At 40.9% G+C, this 14516-nt stretch overlaps 1 protein-coding gene across 1 annotated transcript in view; it reads right to left on the reverse strand.

Moving 5' to 3' along the window:
* LOC135499130 (uncharacterized) overlaps positions 1 to 14516 on the reverse strand; it is a 192030-nt gene that overhangs the window by 166485 nt on the left and 11029 nt on the right. The window contains exon 2 of the mRNA XM_064789811.1: positions 8313 to 8527. Coding sequence (XP_064645881.1) covers positions 8313 to 8527 — 215 coding nt within the window. The remainder of the gene's footprint in view (positions 1 to 8312; positions 8528 to 14516) is intronic.

The following is a 14516-nucleotide window of genomic DNA, read 5'->3' on the forward strand; positions in this document are numbered from 1 at the left end:
ACGATGGTCCCTATTGTATGGTACATGGATAGACTCAAGACACCTAACAGGAAAAAAATTCAACGGAGTGCAAAACGTGCTTAACACAACAGATGATTATTTGTTTGATGCATTTGCATAAGAAATTGGGACAGTGTTTCTCCCATACCTAAATATCTCTGTCAGGTGTGGGGAAATAAAGGCTTTAGTGGAGCGATAAGTTCCTACGGGGTTACAGGACAGTATGGGGCAATACGGAGCAGGCTATAATATAACTGTTATTTTAACGGTAATGCGAGCTGCTAAATAATTCGTTATGAGACATGTAGATGCCTCTTAGCGTGTATTTATTTGTTTATGACTGACACTGCCCCCCCCCCAAAAAAATGTAAAGCCCTCAATTTTTAAATGAAATTAATTGAAAGTCACCCAACGGTTAAAACAACAACTTGTAGAAGGCAGGTTCCTTGCACAGTCTACCCTTTACAGGACCTACTAAGGTTGTCCCCGAGGATACCCCAAAGATTCCATCCAAGGACTTTTCCCATATTTCTGGTTGTCTGCTTAACCCCTAAGAGGTTTTATTTTACCCTTTCTTGTATAATTAATCGGAAAAATAAATAAGTGTCATGAAAGTTGGTTCCGCGGATAGTTCTGTGTATTTATTATTTTCAGATTGAGATTTGCTTTTTTCTCTATAAGGATACAATATGGAGATATCATCATTATTGACTAAAAAATATTGCAGGGTGAAAATATAACTGATACCGATCTATCACCACTTCTTTTCAAATCTCGAAAATAGTGAGAAATCTTCGTCACGTGCCACCATACTCGAATGAAGCTGACTACATGGCCCCAGTAAACAATTTAGGGTATAAAAACCATCATCAGCCTACCTTACCAAATCCAAGTAACAGTTACAGTTTTAGCAGGTTATCTATCAATCTGTAATAAAAGCATTATGCTACAAACGCTCGGTCTCGGTAGGGTAAAAATTCGGACACCATCGATTTTCCTATCATGCTAAATTCGCCTCGAAAGTGTTTGCATGTTTAATGTTTGTAATATACTAGTAATAGATGAAACAAGGCCTGTTAACAGAAAAAAAATCACGATTGAGCTGTATTATGTCGTCACCCTGGAGAATCAGCTCACTATTTTGCCGATAATCTTATCTTGATATTTAGTTCTGGTTCTGGTTGGTTAGTTCGCAGTCCTCCAGAGGGGAGTTTAACCCAAATAATGGGTATTCAAGCCCTGCGAGAATGGCTATATCACATAATATGAAGAGAAAACAGCCAACCAGTTCGCTCCTTGGTAAATTCACTAAAATAATTCACCTGCCTGTGTCGAACTGGTAGCATGGACAGTAAGACATGCAATTTATTTTGAAGTAAATAATTCGGCGAGATACTCGGTGATGCACGCATCAAATCAAAGCAAATTTTCAATCTGTTCGCTATATCCACAGGACCAACAGGTGGAGCATTTTTCGCTGCATGTGATGCAAATCATACTTGGAGACCGTGATTACCAGATGGACACAATTATATTTCGTTGAAAAACTCCAACAACACAGTTTTTCAAACTTTACTGAGTAACCTTTTCCTCTCCCAGGACAGGCCAGCTCAGCTAGCTGGAAAGCTTGCCTGATTCTCGGCCATCTGGCAAGTCTTCACATAATTGCCACGGTGCTCCGTTTTCGACCCATGTATACAGTGACGGATTGATATATGTTTCTGAGATATATGTTTCTGAGACGCAAGGACCCAACGCACCGCGTAGCGGCAAAATAGCGAAGATGGCGAAACCTTTATAACGGGTCACCGTGATCTCATTATGAACTTATAGTGCGATTATGGGGTTGTATCTATTTTGCTGTATATTGTCACGAGGAAAGAAAAGCACCCAACTTAACGCCGACCTATTTATGTAAAGTGATAATTAGAAGATATACAGTTCAGAAAATTTTAATAAATAATCATTCCATTTCGTCTTTTGAGAGCATTTTTAATTGTAAGAAATATATGCCTAGGTCACAGAGTCTCTGCAATGGTCATTTTTATCACAGTAGTCTCGGCAGCCAGAAGTTCTTTACTCATCATTACAGCCAGATCCCGTTAGCGAAGGTTAAAAAGCGAACCTCAGGCTGCAAAGGCAAATGCCTTGAGGCCGTGAGGTTGGAGTTTCTCTTTGAATTGCCCGATGATGTTGTTATTAGGGTAATCAGGCGTGATCAGAGATTAGCGCAATCTAGCCTAATCTCCTATGGCATGTCTGGCTGACCTACCACAGCAGGTGTTACAGAATTTGTTATCGTTACTCCTGTCTGTAAGTGGCACATCATCTGACAAAATCAGAGTGTACTCAATGTAGGCCTAATGGCAATGCTTCAGATGAAGACCTGATTGGTCCTGTCGGATGCTTGTTTCTATATTGCAATATTGTAGTTGATCATGGTGCAGGATGTAACTGCTTTTTCGGACTGTTTGTTTATAGTAGGCCTATGTGAAAAAAACATTTCTTTTTTTTTCATTTTTTTTTTATCAGACTGGTTAAACATGTACCTTGCTTTTTAAGTTAGGCCTGTAAACAATAATGACGTAGGGGCCTTGAAGGCTTTAAACAATATTGTTCCGCCCTGCGAAGAGCAAAGCGGTGGGACAGAATGGGGTACAACTAGATTACCCTGGGCTCACTGTCATCCATCCGAATTTGACCACCCCCACTCTTACTCTTAGGAGAGGAGCCTTCCCTCTATCTCACCTAACTTGAAAATAGTACACATCCCTGCGGCCTATATAATGTATGCTATTGCGTGGCCTACTTACTGACACAGACTCCCTGTAGCCAGGTCAGAACTATCTGTCCAATTTCAACTTAAGCTGAAAAGATTGCAATGCATCAGGTTTGGATATACTGCCTATCATGCAATGTCCAGTTTAGCATGAAGCATGCTGTTTCATCTTTACTTGTTCTGTTAACACACAGACCATGCAGACCTTGGCCTTGGAATTTTATGGTCAGTCTGGGGTGAAATCCCAAGGTGTATTGTAACAGTGACAAACAGGAATATTGCTTCAAATCTGCCAAGGGTTTGTAGAGTGACTTTGAACGAAATTTCATGGACATCAGATAGAAACCAATGCAGAAGCATACACTGCTTCTCTGCATCACAATCATTGAAGCAACTGTTCCTTGACCAATCCATGACTCATCATTATATAACATTATATAACAATTCATGGCACGAATTCAGCAACACATTGAGTGCATTCGATCTAATCCACTAATCCACATACCCATATTGCACCAAGTGTAATGAACCCAGTAAGACAGGTAAACCTAACACAGCAGGTGGTGTCTGTAGTGCAATAGCAGATGTCTAGGAGGAAGGCCTTGGAGTGCAATTAATCAGCTTATCTGACCTATTATAAACATCCAGCTGAGAGGCATTCCACCTATTTTGCTCATCTTTCGCTAACGGGGTCTGGCGGTCATGTTAGTCTGGCGCATGTTTTCTTTCAGACTGTTTTCTCTCATTTTTGGGGAAAGGCTAAACACCATATTGATATTCTTTTTTTAGGAATGACTATTTTAGAGGTGACACCGGCATCAATGAAATCTGCAAAACGACATTGCATTTTTGTCATGTCAGTCTAAAATAAGCCTTGAACTAATCAAAATATCTTTAAGATCTCGAATCTCCTCGGTTTGTTCCATTGTAAATGTTGAATTGGACGCAGCCAGTACTTCCTCAGCCGTTTCGGCTGAACATGGCCAACATTTCTCAATCGTCTTCTTTTCTTCTCAGTTTCGATCTTGCCCATGGCTCGCTGCTCTCTCGACTCGGCTTGTTACAACTAACATTGTCAGTGTATTTTTATATCAGTTACAATTCTGCCAAAGTAACAGGGAAAAAAGGTGAACTCGTGGTCATGGTCGTTGGTCCATGCATAGCATTGATCAGTGAAAAGCTACCCTTAATAAAATGTCTAAGCCATAACGCTATTGGGAGAAACAATGGCCGTGATGGCAGACGAGTTATGTGTGCAAACCTCCAAAGTTCAAATCAAAGGATCTAGGTTGCCTCATCAAAACTGTTTTGTAAATTCGTTATTAAAAACATTGCAACGATTCAGTCGCGCATTAAAGAAGCGGCTTCCAGGATGTTCATGAAGTGGAAGAAAGTTACAAGCGATTTTACTCAAAGTAGGTCAATACAAAGTGAAATGTAGAGGTCAATTCTAAATACGAATGTATGTTTCTCTTTTTAACGACAGAATACACTTGCACTCCCTTTACACTTAATCCTAATCGCACTATGGCTCACAGTGATTATCTGACGTTGAACTAACCTTGGTTGTTGCATTTGGTTGGAATTTTATTTTCTTGACCGCGATCTGTTCATCGGTAATGACATGTTGGTACAAGTGAACTGTGCCGAAACTACCTTTACCGAGGACACCGTTATTTATCTGTCGATAATCCGAAAAGCTTCGCTCCTCCTTTGTGTCTGTAATAAATATCATAAAAGTCACGTGAAGTAAAAAAAAATCAAAGCAGCAGCATATTTTAAAATTTCGCCATGCGTCAAATATTCATGAACGGAATTCATCACTCAATTGGTCAATCAAAACAAAATTTCCAAAGAAAAAAAAATGCAAATCATTTAAAAGGGTTTCAAAATCGATGCGTGCTGGACTGAATACGTCATGTAAGTCTTGTCAAGACGGCAAAGGCGGAGGAAAAAGGAAGTCAATGCTAGTGCCAGTGCTATTTTCTTTTTCTCTCTGTCTTTATACAGTTTGGAGGTAGTTTCCCAGAGACAGGGACAACTTTCCCACGCATTTATCAGTTTATCTGTTCTTTCTTGGGTTCAGAGACAAGACCACTAATGAATATTCATAGGTTGGAGGGTCGAGGCCTATCAATTAGACGAGTGCATGTTTTTAACTCTCAAGTACATAGTTGGAGAGGTATTGAAAAAATATTTGCTGTGGCAAGTCTACAGGTATAAAGAAATTATTTGATGAAAAAATCAATTTCGAATTTTGCTAATTGGGTAATAGGGGGCGTGTTTTGAGTTTTTTCTGCCAGTTGGCTGAAAAGAGTGGAAATATCAAAGTCTGTCTAATTTGTCGATTATCAAACAATTTCCGTGGTCAATCACCAGTTTATTTTTCACCATTTACTTGCCCGACTGTCCGGAATAACATAATCTAAATTTCAGATTCACAACCGAACGCAGAATTTGATGCGTCGCGGTCAAACATTGACAATTTAACTGCTAAAAGGCTTAAAAAATCAATTGTGGTCTTGCCTCTTCAAAACCCTTCCTGTTCTTCCTGATCCATCTCAAAGGAGGCTGCCATTTTGTCTATCTAGGGCTTGTCACATGACTTCAGGTAGATCACATGATCAATTAGATGTTGTAAGAATGTTGGAAAACTGGTTTTGCTCTGTGCACACTTCCCACTTCCCACTTCCCACTTTGGAGAAATGTTGTAAAAATGTTGCTAGTGTACACAGGCCTACACTAGTAAATTATTAGCAACATTTTTACAACATTTCCAGTTGCAACAAATGTTGCAAAAATGTTGCGTAGAGTGTACAGAGCAAAACGCGTCTTACAACATGTTGTAAAATTGTTGTAAAATTGTTGCAAATTAAATACAATCAATGCAATTCTTTGTTGCATGTTGTAACAAGAGGGCCAAGGGCCTGGCGCTCAGCTGAGTAAGCAGATACAATTCATAGTTTAGCAGTTTTACTGATACTTTTAGATAGATTTGGCAAGGACTATATAGTTACAATAACCATGGATGCTTCAATTTGTCAACTGTGAAAGATGTAAGTGACATCACATGAAGTAATGCAGTGCGAGTGCGACATTTCCAATAGAGCCAGGATCTATGTCACAGTGACACACGGACAGGATTGGCTTTCCTTCTGTTATCAAAATTGATGTCCTCATACTAGTATGTCCTGAAAAGGTATTTGGACACTTACATGATCAGTGTACCGTTGAGCTTGGGTCTGGTGCAATACCAACTTGAAATGGGGGGTTAGTGGATTTAGCAAAGTGTTTGGGATGCCCTGTATGTGAAGAAGTAATATAAAGAGGCGCTTAAGAAAATTAACTTTATTGGTAAAAGATTGACCTGACCTGCAGGTGATTGGAATTTAACAAAGGCTGATTGCAATCATGGAGTAAATTATATAAGAAATACTGATTTGGCAAAAATTATTACAAGACGTCAAGATGGAAAGTGATTGTACAGTGTTGGCTGTAGCACCTGGTGACTCCAGGAGGAACATGTGAGTCAGCTGGCGTGTTGCCAAATCTGGACCTACTTTCCGTCAATGCTGAATACGTCGATGAGAGCTCTCGAACTATCATTCCATGCAAAAAATGGCAATGACAACACCACTAATAACTTCAAATTATTTTCCGGTTATGATAACACAACACGCATCTTCATGATCATGATCTTTCTCAAACTAACTGATGACCTAATCGCCTTGGACGCACAACCACATATCAATCCGCCCCGGCGATCGACACATCCATTCGATTCGATAACACTCGATACAGTTTGATAAATAAACAAAGTTTTCGTGCTTTTAGCTGTCAACATCAATGGCTATAATATACTCCTGCAGAATAGTAGAACTAATAGAACTAATTTCCGAAGTTTCCAATAGTTTGAACACAAATCAGAACATCACCCATCAGCTGGACTCAGATCTGCATAAATTACGATAAATAATGAGGTCGTCGCTTCAATTTCGCAAAGAAAGTTGACTCCATTCGAAGGTTGTTTTGACCAAATTCCGTTGAACTCATCGTTATGAGGGCATTTGAACACATTCTCGTTGATCTTTTCTATAAACGTGTGAAGTTTCGTACCAAAAAAATACATTTCCGTAAAGGCTTAGATAAGAAAATTTGTCACTTACAAAATCATCGCTCCGGTAGAAATAAAAAGGTCACCGCCATTTTCTTAATGATAGTACTCCAGGTAACCTCGACCGCGCAGTGGAGGGTCGAGCCGCCTCGTCAATTTACCCCAGACGAGCCGTTCATACAGTGGATGTACTGGCAATACCAGCAGTCCGGTATTCCCTGGTTCGAGGTTTTCATGTCAGTTCGCGGCGGGAAATTTAAAGCGGAATCATCCGGGGTCAAACAACAGTTTTGCTCACTACCGCCAACTGGTGATATAAATCGACAGTAATCTATTTTATATCAAAATTTCTGTATAATGAAGACCTTTTCAACTTTATTTCAAGCTTTTATCTGCTGGAATAGAGCGTCAAAAAATTGTTTTTTCATTTACGCATTTTGCCCCCTGGGGAGCTGAATTTGAGTCGAATCGCCCAAATTTTTTTCCGTAAGCAACATTTTCTGCGGTGTTTATAAGCAAGACTAGATTTGAAGTGCCTCGGTTGTATGATTACAAAATGCCCAACTTTGTCTACAGATGGCTAGATGGAAGGATGGATGGAAGGACGGACACCAATCGAATAGCTATTTGACTAGCTCCGCTGACTTTGTCAGCTGAGCTAAAAATGCTGCAAACTCTTCAGCCAATCAGAAATAGGATTTGCGTCATGTGATATGCTTAAGGTCATGTGACTTGAACATGCGGCTGGTATAGCAACTCTCAAGTGAGTGTCTTGCTTCGTAATTGGTGGTGAAACCTTTTCAAGAAGTTCTTCGAATGCAGTTTCATCCATTCGCATGAAGTTTTTGTATGATGGCTTGTCAGTCAGCCGCAACTCCTTTAACAGGCAGTGATATGCCCCATGATCCACCCTCATTCTGATCCAGGGCCTGGTCCATACTCTCTTTGGTTTTTTTCGCCGCCTCTTCCGCCTCTCAACAATGACAGCTAAAATTGCTGCAGAAGCACTCAAAACACATCTTCTCTCCTTGGAATCATCCATTTTCCCTCCAAAATACCTGATTTCCCTTTGTTTCCGCTAAAAAGTTTCCAACAATTTACCAACATGTTATGAAAATGAATAATATTACTTCAATTGTTATAGAAAATTGCACGCATACTGGTTAAGGAAAAATCAATCTCTGCCTCTTTACAGAACATACACCATCCTTCCTCAACTCAAAATACTTCAGTACACCATGACAGAACCGCTGCAGTGACATCTCAAAAGGGAATGATATAATAATGATCCCTGCTTATACCCGTTTTTGAGTCTTCCTGACTTCAGTCGCTTTGTCTATAATATGTCATTAGGATTGTGCTTGTTACTCTTACCGTGTGAGACGACCGAATAAGTTTCAACATGAGAGTGTAACTTACGCAACTTATCTTTGAGAAGGTCCTCGGCAGATGGTCGATCTTTAGGGATCACAATGAAGGTCTTCATGAGGAAATCTTTCACATCACCAGGAACATTTTCAGCAACGGGAGGAGCCTCACCATTTCCAATCCTAAATATCAGATTTTGTGCATTTCTAGACTCACTCCATGGACGAGTTCCCTTGGCCATTTCCAACACAACACAGCCAACGCTCCTGTGGATAGGATACACACTTGATTCAGCATCGGGTGAATTTAAAACACCATACATAAAATTTACAAGGCGATCATGTTGCTGCCGTGTGGCTATGGCAGTGTTGTTTCATTGACACTTGTCTATGAGGAAGATCAGTGGCGTAGTGGTTAGAGCACCGGGCTCATAATCAGGAGATCGTGGGTCAACCTCGTTTACCCGGGGGTCATTTCGTGCTCCTATAGTCACTTGCACTGCCCCTGGTATCATGTTGAGTTAAAACATATTTGATTGGTCAACGAATAACGTTTGACATGCAAATAAGATGTAAATTATGATTTGACACTTGGCATATTCATGGCATATTGAATCATTGAAAAGGGCGACTTATCAGTCTACATAACCATTTACCCTAATGCGATAACAAATCAATTGACGGCATAATAGAACTTCATACGGATAATATGACCTAATGCTGATATAAAAAATCAATTTCCTCTACAAGAAAATTGCGTCATTTAGACGGGCCATGCGGGAACTCAGAGCAAAAAGAACCGTAGAAGCACGTGTCACAAATGCCAATCGGGCGAGCACTGTGAAAATATTATTTCGAAATCCCTTTTGATAATTTATTTTTATATCTAAGTATAAGGCTTCTTTATCTGTATTCAGCTTGAGGTAATTGCTTAATTTTACAACTATTTGGTCAGCTGCAAACAGTTTTGGTCATGATGAAACAGTGCTGACACGTAGTGCCCGAATAGACGGATCAGAGGTCAGACATGCTACGTCACCCACAGATTCTGGCGGTGACGCGGCATGTGTCGTATAGGTGTATTCAGGGGATACGGTGTAGCCCTTTTGAATGCAAATCAATTAGACCCTGGATGTAGAGGTTAGTCGTGGGTTCGATTCTCGGAGGGGTCACCGCTATTTCGTCTTTGTGTCCTTGAGCAAGGCATTTTAAACTACTTGCTTCTCTCCACCCTGGAGTAAATGGGTACCTAGCTTGCAGAGATGGCAAACTATGAATGTTAGTCCTGAGCGCTGTAAAGCTGCAGCTCAGACCTGTGATACTCTCACAGAGTAGAGCTTGAATCATGAATGTGAACCAGCGGACAGTCATGACAGTGCCCACATGTATAACCATAGCGGGGGCTTGTGGTATCAGCTCACCTCTCTGAGAGGTGAGCTAAGAATAGCAAAATTTCGTTTGAACCAGGGGGTGGGTGAGCTTTTGCTATGGCGAAGTGTCTTTTGTCTTTTGGCGGGGCACATTTCGTAAACACTGGGTCTCTATTAACTTGAACATTGGTAAATTTATCAATTAACCGTTTTGCAGAGGGAATTGTCCTAGAATCTTTACATTCATCATGATCTTGATAGCCGTGTTTTGTCTATTGAAATATATATACCTATTTCTAAGGCCTATGCAATGCCTATGCAACAAATAAAGTTAAAGTTATGAATAGAAAAAGAGAGAATTCAAATGATATTCAAAAAAAATGGTGTACCTTTTTAACCTATTTATGCCATTACCTATTTTCCCAGTACCATTTTTTTGGTACCTTTACTTCCGGTACTTTTATTTCCTGTAACTTTTTTCCGTACCTTTTTTCCTCTACCTTTTTTCCTGTACCTCTATCAGTGTGCGTAAGTGTTTTGCTTGGAATTATGATGCTGTAGAAATGTGTAAGTACTGTAAATAGTTATGAGCTCAGTTTATCATTAAAACTTATTGATTAGATTTGAAGTCTAAGCCCCCTGTTTCTTAGTTCCTTGGTCCATTAGAATAAGATTGGTGTCAGATCAGTGGTGACATCGTACTTGACGAACTAGTTAATTTCGTCGATATTTGGATGCCCAGGGTTGTGGCATTTATTGTCTTTGTTTCTTTAATGGTGACGCCTTACCGCTCGACCCGGTTTTACGCTACAGTAGAAATAAGCGTAATTTATAGCCTAAATTAGCCGTAGGGCTACAAAACCTCATCTACTTATTCAGAGAGCTACATCAATACAAACATATCAACAGAAGTGTTGCTATCATCGAGAAATAACAATGAGTAAACCCACATCGAGTACCACAGAAAAGGAAATATTCGCTGTTGAATCTGCCTGGGCTTTCAATTTTTTGCTGTCGTCTGCTAGCGCTTGGCAACCATAATGACAGGTCCTTACTGACACTGTCCGAATCCCCACACCCGCGGTGGTCAACGTACACTATTAATTCAGTGCGTAGCAATGGTCTATCGCTTTTCTTGAGCAGACGAAAATTTGGTACAAACTCTGCACAATCCACTCCGTTTTGCTATGGGCGGTTATTGCCGCAAATAAAGACAAACCAAAGCAAAGACACTTGTGTAGCATTAAGGACACGTAGATTGATACTCCTATGTGTGCCACATCAAAGACATCTGGAATGCATGTTTTGTTTTTGTTTGATACAGCATAGATAAAACTAGACCGCAGCCTCTCTGGGATGGACAGTTGTTTTCATGAGCCATACACAGCACAGATCTAGATAAGACATGACCGCAATATACCTCTCTGGACCATACACCACGTTAAAGATAACGTTGCGAAGTCAACAGGCGGCGCCACTGTAGATTGCTGGCGGCTGGATGCTGTTAGATCTATAAAGTTTATCTTCAACGACAAAACAACGCACTTATTTTTATTGTTGTAAGCAACGTGTTTTACATGAAAATGGAAATGAACCTGATGAATTTGTTTATAAATTGTAAAAGCGAATAGGGCATAAGGCTATTTTGGAATCTGATAGTGATGATATAACTGGGCTTTAGGCTTAGTCATATAGATTTGGGATTGTCGCTTATATCAACAAAAATCTGAAGTTGTCGATGTCGTTTTTACTTTTCCCAAGACGGTGGTGCCGTCTGTTGACTTCGCATCGTTATCTTTGACGTGGTGTATGGTCCAGAGAGGTATTGCGGTCATGTCTTATCTGTGCTGTGTATGGCTCATGAAAACAACTGTCCATCCCAGAGAGGTTGCGGTCTAGTTTTATCTATGCTGTATCAAACAAAAACAAAACATGCATTCCAGATGTCTTTGATGTGGCACACATAGGAGTATCAATCTACGTGTCCTTAATATGCTACACAAGTGTCTTTGCTTTGGTTTGTCTTTATTTGCGGTAATAACCGCCCATATTTTGCGCCTTAGAAACTACCGTAATTGTGAGAATAAGTCCATTTTTGGCTCACCTGTGAGCCTTTACAATGACGCAGCGTCGTCGTCCGTCGTCGTCGTTAGACACTAGTGGCACGTTTCGTAACCGCTAAAGTTACTGAACAAAACTTAGTACACATGTACCCCTTGGTAACTGCTACTCAGAGACCAAATTCTGACCTCATGAAACTCACGGTTTGGCCACCAGGGGGCCAAAGGTCAAATTGAAAATCTGCAATAACTTGCTTAATACTGGTTCAAAAATTTTGAAAAAAATATGGTAGGTACTTCTACCAAGGACACATTAAATATCCTCCGGGTTTTGGATTTGACCTACTTTTGAAGGTCAGAGAGGTCAAAGTTTGATCGCGGCACCGCCGTTAGTCAATGGTGGCACGTTTTGTAACCGCTTTAGCCAGAGATCTCAAACTTGGTACAAATGTTCCCCTGGGTGACCCCAACTCAGAATCCGAATCATGGCGTTATACGATTCATAGTTTGGCCAAGAGGCGGCCAAATATCAAAAGTGAAAATATGCGATTGCTTGCTTAATACTGGTCTGAAAAATTTGAAAAAAATATGGTAGGTACTTTTACCAAGAGTACATCATATATACCGTATTCGTTTTTAGCTCAGCTGACAAAGTCAGCGAAGCTGGTCATATTACTAAGGGAATGGTGTCCGTCCGTCTTGCCATCCTTCCATGTCAATTTTGGGCATTTTGTAACCGTAAGACGTGGGCACTTTGTTGGCGCTGCTAAATTAGGAGTAGCCCAAGGGGAACTCAGAAACCAAAAATCAGCGCGATCCGACCTACATTCGGCGAATGAGGTCATCGGGAAGTTTAAACTTCTTTCCTTTATACCTAGGTCCACAGAGGAAATATTGTTTTCAAATCTGGCCGAATATTTTTAAATAATTTTTCATTTTGACTTGTTATGGAATTAGTTTAGTTTTCAACGCCAGTTGGCGCTACAGGCACATTTGACAGATTTTTTGACGATTTAAAAGCCCGGGTTATGATGTATAGTTGCACAGTTGTATTCTGCGCATTGAATTGGCCAAGGAACCAGGGTATATTTCAGCATACCCACTGTGACCGGTTCTAGGACAATTCCCCCCCGGACAATTGCCCCCGGACTATTCCCCCCCAGACAATTCCCCCTGGACGATTCCCCCCCTCCGAGGACGATTCCCCCCCAAGGACAACTCCACCCTGGACAATTCCCCCCCCTCCGAGGACAACTCCACCCTGGACAATTCCCCCCCCTCCGAGGACAACTCCCCCTGGACAATTCCCCCCGAGGACAACTCCCGCCGGAAAATCCCCCCCAGACAACGTCGGTCACGCAAGATGATGCCAATGATGATGATCAAACTCAAAGAACAGCTTTATTCAGAATTTAAAAAAAAAATACATGCTACCTGTACATGTATTTTTCACCGAAGTGTCATCAGTTATGAAGCATATATATATTATAACAAAGATAGGGACAACAACCCAACCATACCATGGCTTTAATTTTACGTCTTATTCTAATTTCCTTATTAGGTACTTCACATTATATGTATCGGTACGATTCTTATTCTGTGAGTTATCATACTTCTAAGGCGAAAGTATATGCTTCTTCGATGAAAAATACATGAACAGGTAGCATGTATAGATTTTTTAAAATTCTGAATAAAGTTGTTCTTTGAGTTTGATGATGACCATCATCATTGGCATCATCTTGCGTGACCGACGTTGTCTGGGGGGGGGGATTTTCCGGGGGGAGTTGTCCTCGGGGGGAATTATCCAGGGGGAGTTGTCCTCGGGGGGGGGGGGAATTGTCCAGGGGGAGTTGTCCTCGGGGGGGAGTTGTCCTCGGGGGGGAGTTGTCCTTGGGGGGAATCGTCCTCGGGGGGGGGATCGTCCAGGGGGAATTGTCTGGGGGAATAGTCAGGGGGGCAATTGTCCGGGGGGGAATTGTCCTGCTCCCACTGTGACCAGATTGATTTTGCAACAAGTAACCAATTTTCTGCTAAAAAGTAGTCAAGTAGGCGATATTATCACTAGTTCCTTTCAGTGGGTAGTCATAAGGTCTTAAGGGAATACTTTCAGAAATTAGTTCTTGAAAATTTGGCCACAATTCTGTGAAAACGATATCGGAAGTGCACGCTCTGTTCGCGATGTATTTTGAAGTGGAGAATTCCCACAGTATGTGCAGTGAATCGACATGATTCTGTTTGCATATTAGTTTTTAGTACTACGATTCTTACATGAGTAAAAAGTAGACGTTTTAAGCAACACAATAATGTTACTCCCATAAAAATTGATTCAAAATTGACGGAGCTACGGCATTCTGTTCGGCAATTGGCAGCGCTGATAAAATACATTGCATGCTAATACATGCCAAATGGCACACTTTAAAAAGCGCTCATTGGACAACGTAGGGAATCACCAGTAATGACGTCATCGCTGGTCTAAATCTTCTATATAATAATATTAGAAGGGGGACGAATAAAGTCACACTTAGAGGCGTTGGATCGCCTTGAAATTTTGCATGAATGGTGGTGACACCTTACCCTGATGCAACGTCTTGGTTTTATTCAAAAATTTCCTTCAGCGGAGCAGTAATGAGGGATTTTTAATCGGACACTGTCAAGTCTCCTTACCACTCACAGAAGCCAAGCCATTGCTGTTAAGTTATGCTGGGGCTTAATCAATTACCTGCACTCCCTGTGGGGTGAATAACATTACCTTTTGAACAGCTGGCTATAGGGGGATGATTGGAACAGCCGGTATACCTGCTGACCTGCTGAACCCAGGTTGATGTT

Source organism: Lineus longissimus, chromosome 14 (assembly GCF_910592395.1).
Source record: "Lineus longissimus chromosome 14, tnLinLong1.2, whole genome shotgun sequence".
Lineage (NCBI taxonomy): Eukaryota > Metazoa > Nemertea > Pilidiophora > Heteronemertea > Lineidae > Lineus > Lineus longissimus.